Raw genomic sequence first — 19,868 nt, forward strand, 5'->3', positions numbered from 1 at the left:
CGATTTTAAGAAAATTTTTAAAGTTTTTCAAAATAAATTATACTATACTTTGTTGACACTCATTTTTGAAAGATTCAAAGGAATATGTCATTTGGGAAAAATTTTCAGCCAATGTGTTTATTTCGTTTAAAAGTGAGTAATTATGATAAGCACTGTAGCAATATTTTTGGTCTTCTCTGTTGCATGTTCTAAAATTTCTGGTACACACAGAATCCGCTGGTACGTACCGAAATTTAGTCAAACAGTGTTTGCTGCTTATCTTATCTTACGAGTATTATCAGATCCAAATTGCTGCGTTTCGATGGTTTTATATCTTTAGCCGCATTGCTTTAGATATTGCGCTTTAATACAGATGACGAAACTCCAGAAATACTTTATAATTTGGTTTTTTGCCATTTTTTGGGGTATGTAGCTAAATGGAAGGAGTGATACACTTTCTTACTTATCAACATTTTAGTGGGTATTCCAGCCACACCGATTTGTCCTTTGGCAACAAGCTGCGAGCCTTTCAATGAGACAACTGCCGTTTGTTTCTTAGATGAAAATGAGGGCTGTATACGAAAATATGCATCAAAGTGTCATTTAAATATTGCTGCTTGTCTTAAAAGGAAAAGTAAGTAAAATACCAAAATACATTTTAACATATAAACAATAATGTTGATAATCGTATTGAAAAATACTGACGAATTTTTCATCTTATTTAAGATTATACGAATTATGATAATTTATATTGCTCAATGGAGACTTATATTTGCGAAGCAAGTCCCACATATGCACGTTGGACAATATTCTTTGGCCATAAAATGGATTAATATCGTTTTCAATTTCAAAATGTTGCTTTTGAACATTATATTTAGGATATAAAAGCAAATGTATGCTGAGAAATAACAACTTGAAATCCGGATCCGTGTTAAATGGGCCATGGGATTCATCCAAAATGGAGAGTTCTCTTGTTGTATTAGTTAAGTTTAAACTTGTTTTATTCGTGGTTATCGTTTTAAAATAAATTAAGCAGGTGGTATTAAATATTTATAGTGTTAGTGCTAAAAAAATAAGTGTTAAGCGAGTGCCAGATATACCTGACGATTTGGCCAGAACATAAGGTGGTATTCCGTGCTATGGTTTGTGTTAAAACTAAAAAGTTATAACAGCAATGTAACAAGTGTTTTTGCACCTGTTCAGCATACTTCTGCAGAAAAGAAAATAATAATTGAGCTGCATAGTTTGAGGCATAAACAAAATATGCAGAAAAACTAATCCAAGACACAAACCATGAACATAAAAATATCTCTACACAAGACATAAGTGAAAGTTAAGGCACAAACCAGCTGCGAAATTTTGCAAGCTTACAATGCAAGAGATGGAATTTTAAAGAGAATAATAAAATGATTTAAAGAGAGAAATATATTCAGCTGGTACTCTGTTGCTGTATATTCTGCTTTCCCTTTTCGTTTCTATATGTAGAATTTACATGTAGTTTAATTTACAAATATTTTTATCGCTTAAAGAATAGAATGGCAATTGTTATTTAAAAAAGCGTTATATAGGATTACACAGAATTTACAATATGTTCTGAATTTTTCTGACTTTTTTCTAGTTTGTCTTAATTATATTCTTTATTTTATTTCGATTTTTCTTAATATATCTAATTTTATTTAGCTTATTTTTCTCCACAGTTTTTACTATATAAAAAAAGTAACACTCCTAGCCAAGATACCTCCGATTTTCATTTCCAATGTGAGAGGCATCACTGGCATGGTCAATCACATCAAGGAAGCGATCGGCAGTGATGACTTTACCTACCAGTCAGACTGAGGTAATCCAGTTCGTGTTATGATATCCAATATGTTGGACTTTGGGAACTTGGGAGCTGCGCTAGAGATTAATAATCCGTACTAATAGAAGTAAGGACGTACATGCCTTCCCCACAGCCCCCCATTGTCTTTTATCCGAGACGAACGCAAAACATCCGCCACACCAAGAACCCGATGCCATTTTTCTTTATCGACCTCGAACCAGCGATAAACAATGAAATATTTAATGTCAAACGCCTTTGCAATGTTATTGTAAGAGATTTGAAACGAAAAGTAAGTACAGCATTTCATGTCCTCCCAAGTCATGAGGGGAAGTTGTACCACCAATAGAGGAAGAAAAATGATATTTTGCTGAGATTGATAGCGGAGAGGAGTATAGCTTTTCATGCCCTCCTAAGTAATGATCATTGCTCCGATGGACCAAGAGCCCTATCCCATCCTCGGTGAGTAGTGCCTACAGTTATTATAGTCAGGCAATATTAATATTAGGGAAAAATTTTTTTAAAAATCGTTTAATGTTTTCGAATAAGGAAAATATGGCTACTCAAAGAGACGCTGAAAGGACCTAAATATATTGGGGCAAGGATCTTTTGTTTCTAGTAAATAAAAATGTTTTAAGAGATGTTTTAATAAATGTTTAAAAACTCTGATTAGATCTATTATTGGAATAGGAAAAAATTGATTCAGTTTTTATCCAAACAGAAGGAAGTAACTGAATGAGGAAACCTGTGAGTTGGCCCAGTAATTATACCCTTTTCGAAACAAATTTCCCCATGGCAACTTGATGAAAATGAAAATTTTAAGTATTTAGCCACACTGATAATTATCGATTAAAATCGATAATCACAACATAGATATAGATAACTCTAATCGAACATCGAGAACCAGATATGGGGTACCCAAATATTTATTAATATAAATATATATTTAATGAATAACTTTTAATATATTACAAAAAAAATTATGAATTAATTCACTTTTAAACATGTGAAATAATAAAATGGCATTGTTTTTTGTTATGTTTGCTTAGTTTATTTACTGTATTTTTTTTATAAAAAAGAATTAAGTATTTAAGAACTATGTATTTTTTGCATCTTAGTAGACTATTTCGACAAGTGTATTGTCTCTTGTGTATGAATTTTAATGTTCATTACACTCTTTGTTGTCCAATTGGAGAATCAAATGTTAGAAAGGAATTTCTTATTGCAGGAGACAGTGGGATTGTTACAGAGGTTTTCTGTAATGAGCGGTTTTTAGGACTTTCAAATACACATTTTATCGTTTACTTGTTTTATATAAGGAATTTTGTAATTGATGGTATTTACATTCAAATTAAACCTTCAGTGGACCACAAAATACAAATTGAGCACTATAATTAGTGATGGTTTATTCCCGATACAGGGAAAACAAATCGATATTGGGTTGTTCTCCCGCGACAATAATAATAAATAAAATAAATTTAAAATAGAAGAAAAATAATTAAATTCATAAAGAAACGGTAGTGAAACCTAAGCTTTCATACCGTTTTAATCGGGGTAATAGTTGTTTAAAACTTTTTGACTTGCCTAAAGACAATCCGATGTGTTTAAACATATTATAGGTTGCCTGTGAACCAAGCAGGAATAGATCCTTTAAAAAAAAAAAAAAATAGAAATTTGATTTTTAAAAGAAAAAATAAGTATAGCCAATTCTTCTTCATAGAATTTACCAAAAAATCATCGAACAAATCAGCAAATTCACAATTTAAACAATCAAGAGAAAAGGCTTCAACACTAAAATTTGAACTGAATGCTCCTACAAGACCTATTTACAAGATCTCTTCCGAATCGTTTTTAAATTAGGAACCGAAGTAAAGGTATAAAAGATATTCAACAAAAAAAAAAAAAATGAGGATATGCCAGGATTTCCAATCATTATTCGTTTTGGTGTAAGGTTTCATGGTAAAACCATGAAGACCAAGTTAATTCACTTAAAAGGAACCAAGTTTATAAAAAAAAGTAAAAAAATAAATAAATAGCACAGATTTCATTAAGTTAGTTGTCTACATTTTGTTATAGTTTAAATGTCTTACAAAATCATGCTTTTGCAAAGTGAAAAAACCAAAAAAAAACATTAAAAAGCATTTGAATTTATTTCATTTAAATTCACAAGGTGACTATTAAAGAAAAACACATCGCAGTAAACATTAACCAAGAGTTAGCCACATACGAATGCTTTAAACAATTTAATTTTATTGGCATTATAACAGTACTTTCTGCCTTAATCGCGGAAGGAAAATGATATTTTGGTGAGTTTGATAGCGGAGAGGAGTACAGCTGTTCATGTCCCCCAAAAGTAGCAGTGATTGCCCATTTGGACCCTATCCCATCGTCGGTGAGTAGGGCCTACAGTTATTATAGTCACGCAATATTAAGGAAAAAACGATCGATGAATATTTTATAAATGTTTTTGAATTAGAGGGAGTAAAAATGTTTTATGAGATGTTTTTCAAAAGGGAAAAATTAAGATTTTAAAACGTTGATAAGAACTTTTGTTAAAATAAGGAAAAATTGATTCAGTTGTTATCCAAACAGAAGGAAGTGACTGAATGACGAAACCTGTGAGTCGTCCCAGTATTTATACCCTTTCCGAAACAAATTTCTCCATGGCAACTTGATGAAAATGAAAATTTTATGTATTATACCACACTGATAATTTTATCAATAACTAATACCTCAATGGGAATAGGGATGAAATTAACACTGGACTTTAAACACTGATTTGCAGTGGCGTCATTCCAATATACAATTATTCGGGTCCAAAACAGCCTTAAACTACATAAATTTGGTATCAAACGACAGAGAAAAATTCCACGAGTACGAACTCAGGCGCCTTGGGGATTTATTTCGTAGTTATTAGCGGGAATATAGCTAAAAGCTAAAATAGCTATTTCCGGCTAAAAGAAGCTGTCAAATTTTGAGATAGTGTTGCCAAATGCCAAACTTTTCAAACTTTTGTTCGCACTATTCTCAACAAGAGAAAATATTGTTGATTTTACAATATTTCTTGATTTTAGAGAACAAATATAGTTCAGAATACAATAATCGGCAGCCAGAGCAGTCGAATATTCCCTAATTCAATAATTCAGAGTAAAATATTTGGCTGACAGGGTGGTCAAACAACGCGCCATATAAAAAATAGCATTTGCCAACACTGAAATCTAGCTTTAGGCGATTTTCTCACTTTTCAACACTGAAATCTCGAGTAGCTTAAGTCAATGAATAATAAATTTATTTACCCTGTTGATAGTACGTTGGTGATGGCATTTGCCTAATTGTATATCGTAATCGAATAATAACTACGCTGCGGTTTGTTGTGGTTATCAACATAACGAAAATACGTAAAGAAAATTGAAAATTTTAATGTGTGGGTAGATACGACTATGAGAACGGAGTTTTCTCAATGGTGCACAATATTGGACGACTGGCTCCCATCTATGCATTTAATTCTAATGGAAACTGAACAAGAAATTCCATATTTTTTGTGATAAAACTCCAAGTAAGTAGTTGTTCTTGTCACAATTTGGTTGTTGTGCAAAAATGTAAAAAAAAAGACTGAAATTCTACAGAATTATATTTCATTCATGAGGACAATATCTTCTCCATAATTTCCGGTCCATTTTATGAATGGATTTTATCTTTACGACTTTAAAATCTTTTAGCTCCTTGATATGCAAAAAAGTCAGAGGAATAAGTATATGTACATATTTAAAAATTTTAGACATGCATAATATGTTTAAAACTAAAGGGCGAATGAAAACCGAAAGATGATATCAAGTTCAGAATGGGTATAAATAATTGTTATATGGTACATATTTGTAACATTTGTTTGATGTTGGTGCAAAAAAAAAAAAAAAAAAAAATCTTATCATTTCTTGGTAATAGAAGATAAATAAGAAGAACAAAGAAGTTCTTTTATCATGTGAGATGGCCGTGTTGCCCTTACACATTGCTATTTAATGCAAATTTCTATTAGTACTACCCATAACGAAGTCTATAAATGTCAACTTAGTTAATGGAAAGGTTTCAGTTTCAGGCCACAAGCAGCAACATGAAGATCCATGGTATAGTGTGGATACTGTTGACACTAGGGCGACCCCTTTGGGCGAGATTTCAAGTAGGTTTCTATATACATACATATGTACATATGTAGTAAAGAAAATAAATAGTTTTGATAACATCAAATTCTTTATGTTTTAGGACGGATTCACGTTCAAGACATCCATATGTGAGGGCAAGGATGGTGCCCTATTGCCGATGTTTGGGACATGTCGCGGCTATTATATATGTAATAATGGCAATGCGGTTGTGGGATCCTGTGACGAAATAAGTCGATTCAATCCCATTACTTTGCATTGCGATGAGGCGGATAATGTTGATTGCATGTATGATGATGAGAAGGCAAACAAGCTTACAGTTGATAAACAGGTTGACTCTCAGGAATTTCAAAGCGTGGAAAGTGACGAAGATGAGGATGAGGAGGATGACGACGACGAGGAAGAAGAGGAGTTGGAACCTGTGACGACTGTCAAGCCAAAGAAACGACCGCAGAAGCAAAAAGCAAACTCCAACAACATTTGTCTGGGCAAACGGAATGGTTATGCTTTGCCAAAAACGGATTCCTGCAGCGATTACTATGTCTGCAAATCGCAGCGGTCCCAACTCCGTAGTTGTCCTGGCCGGCAACAGTTCAGTCCAACTCGTCGTCTCTGCCTGCGAGCAAGTGAAGCCAAATGTCAAGTGTCTGAAGAGCCAAAATCGAGTCCTCCTGTTATGGGTGGCTTCTGTTCGGATGAAAGTGAAAGTGCCCTAGTTCCTCATGCCAATGATTGTAGCAAATTTATGCTTTGCAGTAACATGATGTTTCTGGTTATGGATTGCCCATTTGGTTTGCATTTCAATGCCGAGAATAAACGATGCGATTATCCAAAGATTGCCAAATGTCAAGTGGATAAGCAAAAGCAAACAAAATCGAAACAAAAATTGCGAAATCGTAAATCGAAAAGGCTTCCTACATTGTAACGTCAGTCTAATAAATTGTTAATAAAATCAAAACTGATTGAAATTTTAAGCAGATATACGTATTTGGTTTGTTTTAAGTTATCTAACATAATAAAAAAAAAGAATGTTAAAGATGATTAAATCCATTTATAATTCGAAATATCTATAACATTTATTTAACTTTCTGTTATTAAGAGATTTTAGAGGGTCGATGGTTTTATCGATTGTTAACGATATTTGTTTTTATTTTTTTAAAGTTGGGCATTTGATTCAGTTTGGTATATCGATTCGGTTTACAATATATTTCGCAATGCTCCTTTGTTATCCAAATGATCCAAATCGATTTCAACTTTTTTAAGGATGGTTGCTTGGTTTCATATCAAGTATAAACTACTCATAATAATCAAGTAACTATATTCAACTGAATAAAAAATTACACTAATTTGCCACGCCAATTGCACGATACTCGGCTCGTATCAATTAATATCATTATCAAGTGTGTTAAATCATTAGACGAATTTACCATTTAATATTGGTGCAAATAATTTTCCCATAACTTTATTCAAATTAAACACAAAACCAGCATTTAAGCAGCTTCAGATATATATTTTAAAATCAGAAAAAAAAAATATATAAAAACTCAAAAGGATGAGTTGAAGTTTAGCATTCATAGTCGCAGACTTTATATTTTGGATTGAACACCAATCCGCTGGGACAAGAAAGTTCAACCTCACACTCACATTGACACACTATATAGGTTGAACCGCAGGTATCTGCAACTCCGGTAAGCATAACGCCATCTCGTTGACCAACACATCGTCCATGACTCTCACAGTATGTGCCCGAGGGACCAGCAGAGGGGCCACTTGGAGGCAGGCTACCATCATCACAATCGACATTGTAGGGGTAATCGCACTCTCCCTTTTTGGGGTTGTATTGCAGATTGTTGGCACACCTTTGCTCGTACATTATTCCATGAACGCATTGAATAAACGCTGAGCAGTTACCATCGACTGGTCCCTCCCAGTTGTCTGGACGATCACAGCATTCGGGATCACAGGTTTTGTTTAGGCACACGCCATCGCGATCGTATACACATTGGGTCTTGTTGAAATAGGTTCCCTCAGGGCATTTCTGTGTCAGCCAATTGTTGTTGTTGCAAAGCAAGTAACCAGCACAATTCGCAGCATCGACTATTGTGCTTCCCTCAGTACAGGTTGAGTTGTTGCCATTGCATTCACCATTGTCCTTAGTGCAATCCGTACCGTTCCACCAATCATTGACATCACAGGACTTTGTTTCATACTTTCCATTGATACATTCAAGATACTGGGCACAGTTGTCCTCATCAGATGTTTTGGTGCCATTAACACAATTCACGCAAACTCCTTTGGTATCAACTATACATGTTTTATATGTTGCGTTGAAGTAGGTACCTTCAGCACAACTCTTGTTGATCCACTCGTTATTCTCACATTGCTGATAACCAGCACAATCCAAAGGATTTGCCTGTAGAGTTCCATCTTTACATGTTGAGTTGTTGCCATTGCATTCACCATTGTCGTAAGTGCAATCCGTACCGTTCCACCAATAATTGACATCACAGGACTTTGTTTCATACTTTCCATTGATACATTCAAGATACTGGGCACAGTTGTCCTCATCAGATGTTTTGGTGCCATTAACACAATTCACGCAAACTCCTTTGGTATCAACTATACATGTTTTATATGTTGCGTTGAAGTAGGTACCTTCAGCACAACTCTTGTTGATCCACTCGTTATTCTCACATTGCTGATAACCAGCACAATCCAAAGGATTTGCCTGTAGAGTTCCATCTTTACATGTTGAGTTGTTGCCATTGCATTCACCATTGTCGTAAGTGCAATCCGTACCGTTCCACCAATAATTGACATCACAGGACTTTGTTTCATACTTTCCATTGATACATTCAAGATACTGGGCACAGTTGTCCTCATCAGATGTTTTGGTGCCATTAACACAATTCACGCAAACTCCTTTGGTATCAACTATACATGTTTTATATGTTGCGTTGAAGTAGGTTCCTTCAGCACAACTCTTGTTGATCCACTCGTTATTCTCACATTGCTGATAACCAGCACAATCCGAAGGATTAATCTGTTTGTCTCCGTCTACGCATGTTGAGTTGTTGCCATTGCAAACCCCATCGGTATCAAATATACATGCTTCATATGTTGCGTTGAAGTAGTAACCTTCAGGACAAGATATGTTTAACCACTCGTTATTCTCACATTTCTGATAACCAGCACAATCCAAAGGATTTGCCTGTAGAGTTCCATCTTTACATGTTGAGTTATTGCCATTGCATTGACCTTCATCTCGTTCACATGCTCTGCTCTCTGCGTTCCAGTAATCGCCAGTTGGACACGATTTTGTTACATATTTGCCATTGCTGCAAACACGATATTTGGTACAGTCATCGAGATCCTCTTTAGTGCAGCCCTCAACGCAATTTAGGCAAACGTTATCGTCATCTTTCGTACATATGCCATTGTGGAAATAGTAACCTTCGGCACAAGCCACGGGTACCCAATCGTCGTTCACGCATTTGAGGTAGCCAGCGCAATCCGAGGGATTCTCTTTAATAGTACCCTCCTCGCAGTTTGTATTACCGCCAATGCATTCACCGTTATCCTCTTTGCATACTCCTTGGGTGGCATTCCAATAATAATTATCTTCACAAGATTTCAAGACAAATTGTCCGGTGCAACAGACATAGTATTGGGTGCAATCATCCTCATCAGCTTTGGTTTCACCATCTTTGCAGCAATCCTCTGCATGCAGTGATCCTATAAATAACGAAAGTGCCAAACACAGGGAGAGCACTGGAAAAAGACGTAACACACACACACACACACACATAAAGAAAAATGAAAAAAAAGCAAACATTTCGCTGTCTTCTGAAAGTTTCTTACCATAGTGCGGCTTCATCTTAGCGTTGAGATATTCAAACGTTAACTGAAGCATCACTGGGCAACATATCACCTTTTATATTTTCCGGCAATTAAAATAATGAAATGTTTCATCTACAAGTCGCATGTGCCGTTGATAAAGCGAAGGCATTTCAGTGATACCATCTAGTAGTAGCATGGCATATAGTAGTTAAACGTGCTACAGATTTTTATCGTCAATTTTTTTTTTGTTTTTATATATAAATAGCAATATTTGCCACAAGAAATCAAAGATTACAAAAAAGAAGAAAAAAAAAAAAAACAAACCAACTAAAAGAAAGGAAAACAAAATATTAAAGTGATGTTGCTGCTTAGTTTTTGTTGCGATTTTTGTACAATTTTTATGTACTTTAATTTCCTTTCAGGCGGTAGAGTCTTAGAGACGTGTGCCCCCGTTCGTTTCGTTTTCGCACAGTAACAATCATCTTAGTATCTCACGGAATTCAGGGTTAAAGAGAATAGTAGCGCTCCCCACATTTTCGCCTTGTTTCGAATAAAACAAACAATGAATGAACAAATTTGAGTATTTTTGTTCTTACATATATTTAATAAAACAGAAATATGTTTATAAAATGCCAATATATCTATGGGTTTGAGTTTCAAAGAAAACATTGGAAAAATCGAAGAAAACATTGAAATAATCTAAACATTTATAGTTTTTTTTAGATGAATTGTATGTGTGTCCAGTTCAACAATAAGGATGATTAATGTTGGAGTCCCAGGATGTAGTTATCATCTCCACCGATGGCCACAGTATACATATACATACAACTATATTTACTACTATATAATAAGAATAATAATAGAAACATTTTCTGCTTAAAGACTTAATATATATCGTGATATTCGTTTAATGGTTGTCGCTTTTCCCAAAAGAAACGATTATAAGTAGTTTCACTTATTTAGTTATATCTTTAGATATCAGCCAATTAGGCTGATGTTGTCAGAAGAGTTCGTCAAACTTAACATTGAAGGGTTTTCCGAGCGATGCTGTTAATTATCTCACCTTGGATTCGCAGACTCTTCCGACATATCTGAACCCATTTTAAGTATAAAAGGCCGCCTCATTTGTTCGGAAATGTCTTCTGAATAATACTTTCAAAAAATTTGTTTTTCAATAATAACAGTTTAAGTGAAAAGTCTCAATGAATATATAACTTAACAAAATTTTACAAAATACTTGTCAGACTAAAACAAGTTTTTATAATAAATGAAATAATAGAGGACTTTGAACCTATAGTAAAACCATAAAAAACTATAATCAAAACTAATAACATAAAAATCTTATAAATTAGGAAGATTTATAAGCCGGCTAAAACCAAGTTTTAATTAGCATAAAACTTGAGTTATGAGTTATGCAAAAATTAAAGCATATCCTGATCCAATTTTCAGGGTTTAATATTGGGAATTGGAATTTATTAGTTCAATCTTCTATATGTCATTCGACGGGAAATTCACACACCCACAGACACAACGCTACATGAACTGTATGAGTATGCGTGCGGTGCTTTACTTAGGGAATAGTAAAAAAAGTAATAATGTTTTGTTTGTGTATTGATGAATTGAGTTGCAGGGAAACAAATTTTAAAATGTAAAAAAATTATTGCCAAAGACTGCAAGGGTATATAAACTTCGGCATTGTCGAAGTTAGCTTCTTTGATATTTTATATTAAAAAAGAATTACATATGTATTTATGAACTATGTATGTATTTTTTGCATTTTAGTAGACTATTTCGACAAGTGTATTGTCTCTTGTGTAAAAACTTTAAAGTGATAACAAGTTAGCGTCTTATTAAATGTACATTGTACTTTTTGTTGCACAATTGGAGAATCAAATGTGAGAATTAATTTGAATTTATTCTACATTATTTGAATACTCAATTGATTCTGCAAGGAATTTCTTATTGCAGGAGACAGTGCGATTGTTACAGAGGTTTTCTGTAATGAGCGGTTTTTAGGACTTTCAAATACTTTCAATATTTTATTGTTTACTTGTTTTATATAAGGAATTTTGTAATTGATGGTATTTACATTCAAATTAAACCTTTAGTGGACCACAAAATACAAATTGAGCACTATAATTAGTGATGGTTTATTTTCGATACAGGGAAAACAAATCGATATTGGGTTGTCCTCCCGCGACAATAATAATAAATAAAATAAATTTAAAATAGAAGAAAAATAATTAAATTCATAAAGAAACGGTAGTGAAACTTAAGCTTTCATACCGTTTTAATCGGGGTAATAGTTGTTTAAAACTTTTTGACTTGCCTAAAGACAATCCGATGTGTTTAAACATATTATAGGTTGCCTGTGAACCAAGCAGGAATAGATCCTTTTCAAAAAAAAAAATAGAAATTTGATTTTTTAAAGAAAAATTAAGTATAGCCAATTCTTGTTGTTGTAAAAAACTTCTTCATAGAATTTACCAAAAAATCATCGAACAAATCAGCAAATTCACAATTTAAACAATCGTGAGAAAAGGCTTCAACACTAAAATTTGAACTGAATGCTCCTACAAGACCTATTTACAAGATCTCTTCCGAATCGTTTTCAAATTAGGAACCGAAGTAAAGGTATAAAACATATTCAACAAAAAAAAAAAAAAAAATGAGGATATGCCGGGATTTCCAATCATTATTCGTTTTGGTGTAAGGTTTCATGGTAAAACCATGAAGACAAAGTTAATTCACTTGAAAGGAACCAAGTTTATAAAAAAAGGTAAAAAAATAAATAAATAGCACAGATTTCATTAAGTTAGTTGTCTACATTTTGTTATAGTTTAAATGTCTTACAAAATCATGCTTTTGCAAAGTGAAAAAACCAAAAAAAAACATTAAAAAGCATTTGAATTTATTTCATTTAAATTCACAAGGTGACTACTAAAAAAAAAAAAACATCGCAGTAAACATTAACCAAGAGTTAGCCACATACGAATGCTTTAAACAAGTTTGAAATTTTATTGACATTATAACAGTACTTTCTGCCTTAATCGAGGAAGGAAAATGATATTTTGGTGAGATTGATAGCGAAGAGGAGTACAGCTTTTCATGTCCCCCAAAAGTAGCAGTGATTGCCCATTTGGACCCTATCCCATCGTCGGTGAGTAGGGCCTACAGTTATTATAGTCACGCAATATTAAAATATTAAGGAAAAAACGATCGATGAATATTTTATAAATGTTTTTGAATTAGAGGGAGTAAAAATGTAAAAATGTTTTATGAGATGTTTTTCAAAAGGGAAAAATTAAGATTTTAAAACGTTGATAAGAACTTTTGTTAAAATAAGGAAAAATTGATTCAGTTGTTATCCAAACAGAAGGAAGTGACTGAATGAGGAAACCTGTGAGTCGTCCCAGTATTTATACCCTTTCCGAAACAAATTTCCCCATGGCAACTTGATAAAAATGAAAATTTTAAGTATTATGCCACACTGGCAATTTTATCGATAACTAATTTCCTAATAGCAATAGGGATGAAATTAACACTGGACTTGAAACACTGATTTTCAGTGGCGCCATTTCAAACACAAAATTAAATTCCACAACAGTTAGTGTTTTGGTTTACTGAAAAATAATACGAGACTGGGTCCAAGAAACATTTAAGGCCAACTTCTTAAGCTTTTCAGTCATCTGAACGATATTTGTACATACATACATTTGTACATACATTTGTGGTGTTCTTTTTTGGCCCATTTAATCGGTCTATTGATGTTCACATTATCAGTGATTTATTTGAAAATATCAATAAAAGTAAGTGAAGTACATAGAAGCTGCCCTTTGGGATGGTGGAAGGAATGTAAACATTTTGTCAATTCAAAACCTTTTGGACCTTTCATTTTTGAACGGCATAAGCCGTTTTAATAAATTTCAATTATTTAAATACCTATGTATATATGTATGTACTATGTATATAAAAGCTTTTAAAGACTTTGTTACCAAATGGCATGCCACGTCTTTGGATATTCGGCCCAGTATAATTTGGCTACGGGAATTTATACTTTACTCTAAACAGAAGAGTACTTAAGTGCTCGTGTGGTAAAACTGTTTTATGAGACCCATAAGGGATTAGACTATAAGGGAATAGAATTATTTTTCAAATACAATAGAATTAAGGTTAAAAATATTTATTTGATTTTCAATTTCAATGTCCCACACCTTTCATACTCAGAGTGTGCACACCACTTTCTCCGGATAGTTGCAGGTCATGAGGTCTTGATCCCAGTAGAGATTATCGTCACAGGGCATTTCCACCTCGCATTCACATTGGCAGACTACATATTTATTGCAACTGGTAACTGACGGCAAGTAGGTTCCTTCGCGTTTTCCCAAACAGCGACCGTTACTCTCACAGGCAATGCCCGATGGTCCGGCAGTTTCTCCCGACGGTGGCACATAATCCCATTCGCAATCCACATTCTGTGGATAATCGCATATTTGCGATTCGGAATCATATATCAGATTATTGGGGCAATCCTGCTCGACAGCGCAATTAAAATTGCACTTGTAGAACTTATTGCATGTACCATTTACGGGAAAGAGTGTTCCCTCCTCTTGATTCTGGCATACGGTGCTTGTGCTATTGCATACGACGACTGGCACATAGCCATCGGGATAATCGCATTCATCTGATGTGGCATTGTATACCAAATCACCGGGACAAATGATATCACTGGTGGCATTCACATCACTCACACTATCCCAATCCCAATCGCATACTTGGGCTGTTTCATTGAATTTGGTGTACTCGTCGCACGGCATGGCGATGGGGCACTGACACTGGCATACCAAATAGCCATTTGTATCCGGATTGGCAAACATTTTGCCATCAGGCTGTTTGGCGCAAACGCTCTGATTGCTGCATGTGGTGCCCGAAGGTCCGACTATGACATCATCATCGGCTTCATCGCCACTGGCCTCGAGCGGGGTACAGTCAACCATATAGGCATGATTGCATAAATTATATGTGGGATCGAAGAACAGGCTACCGGGACAGGAGAACTCCTGGACACAGCCGTGGGCGCATTGGATAAACTTGCCACATTCCCCATCAATGGGCAACATGTCGCCATCTGTCTTGTTGGCACAATCTGCACGACTATCTGAGCAATACGCTGGAACCTTACCAGCTGGAGTAGTACTTGAGCTGATCGAATTATCAGTAGTTGTAGTTCTAGGTGTAGTTGTTATCTCGGGATCATCGGTTGCAATTGGCACAGTTGTATCGTCCTTATCGTCGGGAGCACAGGGTGTTGTTGTTTCTACATCGTCTTTGTCATTGCCATTGTCATTGTCATTGTCATCGTCATCCACATCCAAATCCAAATCATTGCATTCATCGACACAACAACTGCAGGTGCATTTATCATCGGTAGTAGCAAAGGCCGACAGGCCTAAACAATTGGCACGCCATTGAAAATCACATTCACCGAGCACACGATTGAAATGCAGGCCGCGAGGACAACTGCCAATGGAGGCCACCTCCCGGTCTTGGCATACAACAAATCGTCCACAATGGCTGGACAAAGGTAAACGCGAACCGTCCGCTTCCTGTGAGCAAATATCTACAAGCTCACCCAGAGCCAATTGAAGGCCAAGTACCAATAATAGCTGGCAGAACCAGGAACCTAATAGAAAAGACGGCTCAATTATTTAAATTTATGCATCAAATTCATTCATTCCTTACTCTCTTTCCGCATTGTGAGTAGGCCAAAAATTCACCAATAACTAAGCTATAACCTAGCCTAGGCCATGGCATTTATGCCAGTCGCAATGTATCAAATCAGTAGTCAATCTTTAAGTCGACTACTGATTTGATTCTTTACCATTTCATTTCAACGTCTTTCTTATCGCCTCGTGTAATTGGAAATATTCGGGGCCTAAACTGCTGAATGAAGAGGAAACTTCACGACAGCTACCTAATTTATGTTCTTTGCCGCACACTTATCAACGATAAGACGGAGGCAGCCAACACCTCCTCTGTCCCCTCTGTCCACCTCATCCATTCTATTACTATCGAGCACTCTAGAGCTCTTTGCCTGGTAATCAATGCTCGATCACATTATTGATACTTGAAATTAAAAGGCGCTTCAAATTAACCGACAGCGCACTGAAATACCATCAAGTTTCATTCTTAAACTTGAACAGATACACACTTTAACCAAAAAGCTCTTAACACATGTTGAATGTAGATGTAAAAATAAATAATGATAAGGTAATATCCTCTTTAAGGTTTAAAGAACTTGTCCAATTAGAATCACTTATCATGAGCATCTATGTAATTCTAATCAAGAAATTAGAATACCCACTACAAGAGTATCATAAACAATGAACATTGTTCCCATATGCATATATGAGAGTATAAATGTTTTTTTTTTTTTTTTTTGTATTTATATTTAGAGTCTGGCATTCTCGGAATCGAACGCAATCGCACTGATATGAAAAATCCCGATAACAATATGATTTTGCTGAACACAACTCTAACAAGAACAAAAACCAGCAAACAAAAAAAAAATAATATCAAAGAAACCAACATCGGCTTTACCGAAGTTAATATACCCTTGGAGTTATTAGCACTAAATTTTGAAATGTTTTAAACTTCTTTTGTGTTCCAAGGCCTTCAAGCTTTTACACTATACCTTTCAATATCGCTGTACCCGTCCATTTCCATCTCCTTTGGTTTCGAGCAATGACGTAGTGGGTTGCTGGCAGCGCTGTCGGTAGCGTTTGGGCAGAGCTAATTTGTATCGACTATAATTTGACTTTACTCCCACTCCTTCAACGATTTTTCGTATAGCATTTAAAGATATAGTGGTCTGATGCGGATGATTTTCATACTTGATCTCAGCCAGGCAATAAATAGCTTAAATGCTATGTTTTATCCTAATAGCTTTGAAATTGGCGAAGAAACATGCATACGCACCGATAGACGGACAGACAGATGTACGTACAGACAGACAGACAATGTATATCGACTCAGCTTCTCATGCTGATCAACAATATACATATGTATTTACTTTATGTGCTCGGAAACATATCCTTCTGTGCGTTACAAGCATCTGACTAATTTTATAATACCCTCTGCAAGGGTATTAAAAATAGACTGAGTAAAATTACATAACATAAAACGACATTATATTTATTCACATGAATAAAAGTAAATTAATTCATAGCCCCATGTGGATTTTAGTGGTTTTTGTCCTACATACATACATATGTATATAATATATTAAAAGTTATTCAAAATAGTCGATATTCAGGTACCCCATATCTGGTTCTCGATATTCGATTAAAATTATCGATATCTATGCTGTGATTATCGATTATCAGTGTGGTATAATACATAAAATTTTAATTTTCATCAAGTTGCCATGGAGAAATTTGTTTCGGAAAGGGTATAAATACTGGGACGACTCACAGGTTTCCTCATTCAGTCACTTCCTTCTGTTTGGATAACAACTGAATCAAATTTTCCTTATTCCAACAAAAGTTCTTATCAACGTTTTAAAATCTTAATTTTTCCCTATTTAAAAACATCTCATAAAACATTTTTACATCCCAAAAAGGCCCTCTAATTCAAAAACATTTATTAAATATTCATCGATCGTTTTTTCCTTAATATTTTAATATTGCGTGACTATAATAACTGTAGGCCCTACTCACCGACGATGGGATAGGGTCCAAATGGGCAATCACTGCTACTTTTGGGGGACATGAAAAGCTGTATTCCTCTCCGCTATCAATCTCACCAAAATATCATTTTCCTTCCTCGATTAAGGCAGAAAGTACTGTTATAATGCCAATAAAATTAAATTGTTTAAAGCATTCGTATGTGGCTAACTCTTGGTTAATGTTTACTGCGATGTGTTTTTCTTTAATAGTCACCTTGTGAATTTAAATGAAATAAATTCAAATGCTTTTTAATGTTTTTTTTTGGTTTTTTCACTTTGCAAAAGCATGATTTTGTAAGACATTTAAACTATAACAAAATGTAGACAACTAACTTAATGAAATCTGTGCTATTTATTTATTTTTTTACCTTTTTTTATAAACTTGGTTCCTTTCAAGTGAATTAACTTTGTCTTCATGGTTTTACCATGAAACCTTACACCAAAACGAATAATGATTGGAAATCCCGGCATATTCTCATTTTTTTTTTTTGTTGAATATCTTTTATAACTTTACTTCGGTTCCTAATTTGAAAACGATTCGGAAGAGATCTTGTAAATAGGTCTTGCAGGAGCATTCAGTTCAAATTTTAGTGTTGAAGCCTTTTCTCACGATTGTTTAAATTGTGAATTTGCTGATTTGTTCGATGATTTTTTGGTAAATTCTATGAAGAAGTTTTCTACAACAACAAGAATTGGCTATACTTAATTTTTTCTTTTAAAAATCAAATTTCTATTTTTTTTTTTTTAAAGGATCTACTCCTGCTTGGTTCACAGGCAACCTATAATATGTTTAAACACATCGGATTGTCTTTAGGCTAGTCAAAAAGTTTTAAACAACTATTACCCCGATTAAAACGGTATGAAAGCTTAAGTTTCACTACCGTTTCTTTATGAATTTAATTATTTTTCTTCTATTTTAAATTTATTTTATTTATTATTATTGTCGCGGGAGAACAACCCAATATCGATTTGTTTTCCCTGTATCTGTAAAATAAACTATCACTAATTATAGTGCTCAATTTGTATTTTGTGGTCCACTGAAGGTTTAATTTGAATGTAAATACTATCAATTACAAAATTCCTTATTTAAAACAAGTAAAGAACAAAATTTGTATAAAGTCCTAGAGTCCTAGAGCCAGCTCATTACAGCAAACCGCTATAAAATCGTACTATCTCCTGCAATAAGGAATTCCCTGCAGAATTATTTGAGTATTGAAATAATTTGAAATAAATTCCAATTAATTGTAACATTTGAATCTCCGATTGGACAACAAAATGTATAATTTACAGTAAATAAGGCGTTACATGTTACCACTTTAAAGTCAATTTTGGAAAGAATATGTCTCTGATCTGGATACAATAGTATGATTGAATGTAAACCAGAACTTCAAACTGGATGTAGAGAAATGAAAGACATTTGTGACATGGCAATATGTACAGTTATAGACATGTTGAAGAAGATACAACATTACATATGTATGTACATAAGTATGTATGTTTAGACATGGGATAGACTGCGGTGACAGGCTTCCTGCTTCGCGGCTTAGTTCGAGACCATCGTCATGATCGTCATCATTGTCAGCCTACTTGCATAGGTGCCTTGGTGCCTAGATGCCTAAAGGTGAAACCCAAGCCAAAGCAATTCTAATTATTCAAATGCAAATACTAAAGTACGCTTGAATTAAATTACACAAACTTCTACTACATAAATGTCAGGGAAAAGCATACAGAGGAAGAGACAAAAAAAAAACTGTGCAGAGAGGCCAACGGCAGGCTTAACGGCGGTAATAATATACATTACACTACATATACAAATACATAGTTATCACTCACACACACAACACACACGCGCATACAAATGCCCATATATGTATGTATGTATGTTTTGATGTAAAAGGGACGGGACCCCCAACAAAAGACCAAGTCTAAATGGGAAATATGAGTTGATCGCTCTCTTTCTTGCTCAAACGGGCTACACACACACAAGCATACACACACACACGCAAAGACACAGAGCACTGTCCCCCCACATTTGCTCTATTGTAAATATCTTCTCAGGTGTAACAGGTTTCTCAGATTTAAACTGAGATCGCGCCTGTAATACAGGCCAGTCGTCAGTGCAACTCGCTACGTAATTGATCGTGAGAAGCAGAAGAAGGAGAAGGAAGGAGCCTTCAGTACACCTCAATGGGGATCCCTATGACATTAAGGACATACGGACCACATACAAATTGTTCGAATTAAAGAACTGAGATCGATTGGTGCATAGATAATATGCGAATTCTATCATTTGATTTCATTCAATTCTAGCACCATTCGAAATCAGTGCTTTTGATTAGAACCAATCAACAAG

The 19,868-nt window shown here is 34.7% G+C and overlaps 4 protein-coding genes across 4 annotated transcripts; 2 read left to right on the top strand and 2 right to left on the bottom strand.

Moving 5' to 3' along the window:
• Positions 1 to 347: 347 nt before the first annotated feature.
• On the top strand, positions 348 to 1,014 carry LOC26528987. Its single transcript, XM_015177827.3, has 3 exons — positions 348 to 404; positions 458 to 613; positions 706 to 1,014. Exons 1-3 carry the CDS (start codon positions 353 to 355, stop codon positions 810 to 812), a joined length of 315 nt encoding a protein of 104 aa, XP_015033313.1. The 5' UTR covers positions 348 to 352; the 3' UTR covers positions 813 to 1,014.
• A 4,164-nt stretch (positions 1,015 to 5,178) lies between these two features.
• Positions 5,179 to 6,923, top strand: LOC6645444 (probable chitinase 10). The gene is made up of 3 exons (XM_002068314.3): positions 5,179 to 5,351; positions 5,883 to 5,969; positions 6,053 to 6,923. Exons 2-3 carry the CDS (start codon positions 5,904 to 5,906, stop codon positions 6,872 to 6,874), a joined length of 888 nt encoding a protein of 295 aa, XP_002068350.2. The 5' UTR covers positions 5,179 to 5,351; positions 5,883 to 5,903; the 3' UTR covers positions 6,875 to 6,923.
• Positions 6,924 to 7,513: 590 nt separating this feature from the next.
• Positions 7,514 to 9,842, bottom strand: LOC6645636 (neurogenic locus notch homolog protein 1). Its single transcript, XM_002068315.3, has 2 exons — positions 9,811 to 9,842; positions 7,514 to 9,720 (listed from the first exon to the last, which is right to left on the bottom strand). The coding sequence occupies exons 1-2, from the start codon at positions 9,824 to 9,826 to the stop codon at positions 7,514 to 7,516; spliced, it is 2,223 nt and encodes a 740-aa protein (XP_002068351.2). The 5' UTR covers positions 9,827 to 9,842.
• Positions 9,843 to 14,012: 4,170 nt separating this feature from the next.
• On the bottom strand, positions 14,013 to 15,557 carry LOC6645637 (chondroitin proteoglycan 2). The gene is made up of 2 exons (XM_002068316.3): positions 15,532 to 15,557; positions 14,013 to 15,472 (listed from the first exon to the last, which is right to left on the bottom strand). The coding sequence occupies exons 1-2, from the start codon at positions 15,542 to 15,544 to the stop codon at positions 14,013 to 14,015; spliced, it is 1,473 nt and encodes a 490-aa protein (XP_002068352.2). The 5' UTR covers positions 15,545 to 15,557.
• Positions 15,558 to 19,868: the final 4,311 nt, after the last annotated feature.

This window comes from Drosophila willistoni, assembly GCF_018902025.1.
Source record: "Drosophila willistoni isolate 14030-0811.24 chromosome XR unlocalized genomic scaffold, UCI_dwil_1.1 Seg143, whole genome shotgun sequence".
Lineage (NCBI taxonomy): Eukaryota > Metazoa > Arthropoda > Insecta > Diptera > Drosophilidae > Drosophila > Drosophila willistoni.

Excerpts from the sequence above, each read along its gene's own strand:
- LOC26528987 (XM_015177827.3), top strand. The coding sequence starts at position 353 with ATGACGAAACTCCAGAAATACTTTATAATTTGGTTTTTTGCCATTTTT. Across the intron at positions 405-457 it reads GTTTTTTGCCATTTTTTGGG|TGGGTATTCCAGCCACACCG; the intron begins GTATGTAGCTAA and ends TCAACATTTTAG. Across the intron at positions 614-705 it reads TGCTTGTCTTAAAAGGAAAA|ATTATACGAATTATGATAAT; the intron begins GTAAGTAAAATA and ends ATCTTATTTAAG.
- LOC6645444 (XM_002068314.3), top strand. The coding sequence starts at position 5,904 with ATGAAGATCCATGGTATAGTGTGGATACTGTTGACACTAGGGCGACCC. Across the intron at positions 5,970-6,052 it reads CCCTTTGGGCGAGATTTCAA|GACGGATTCACGTTCAAGAC; the intron begins GTAGGTTTCTAT and ends TTTATGTTTTAG.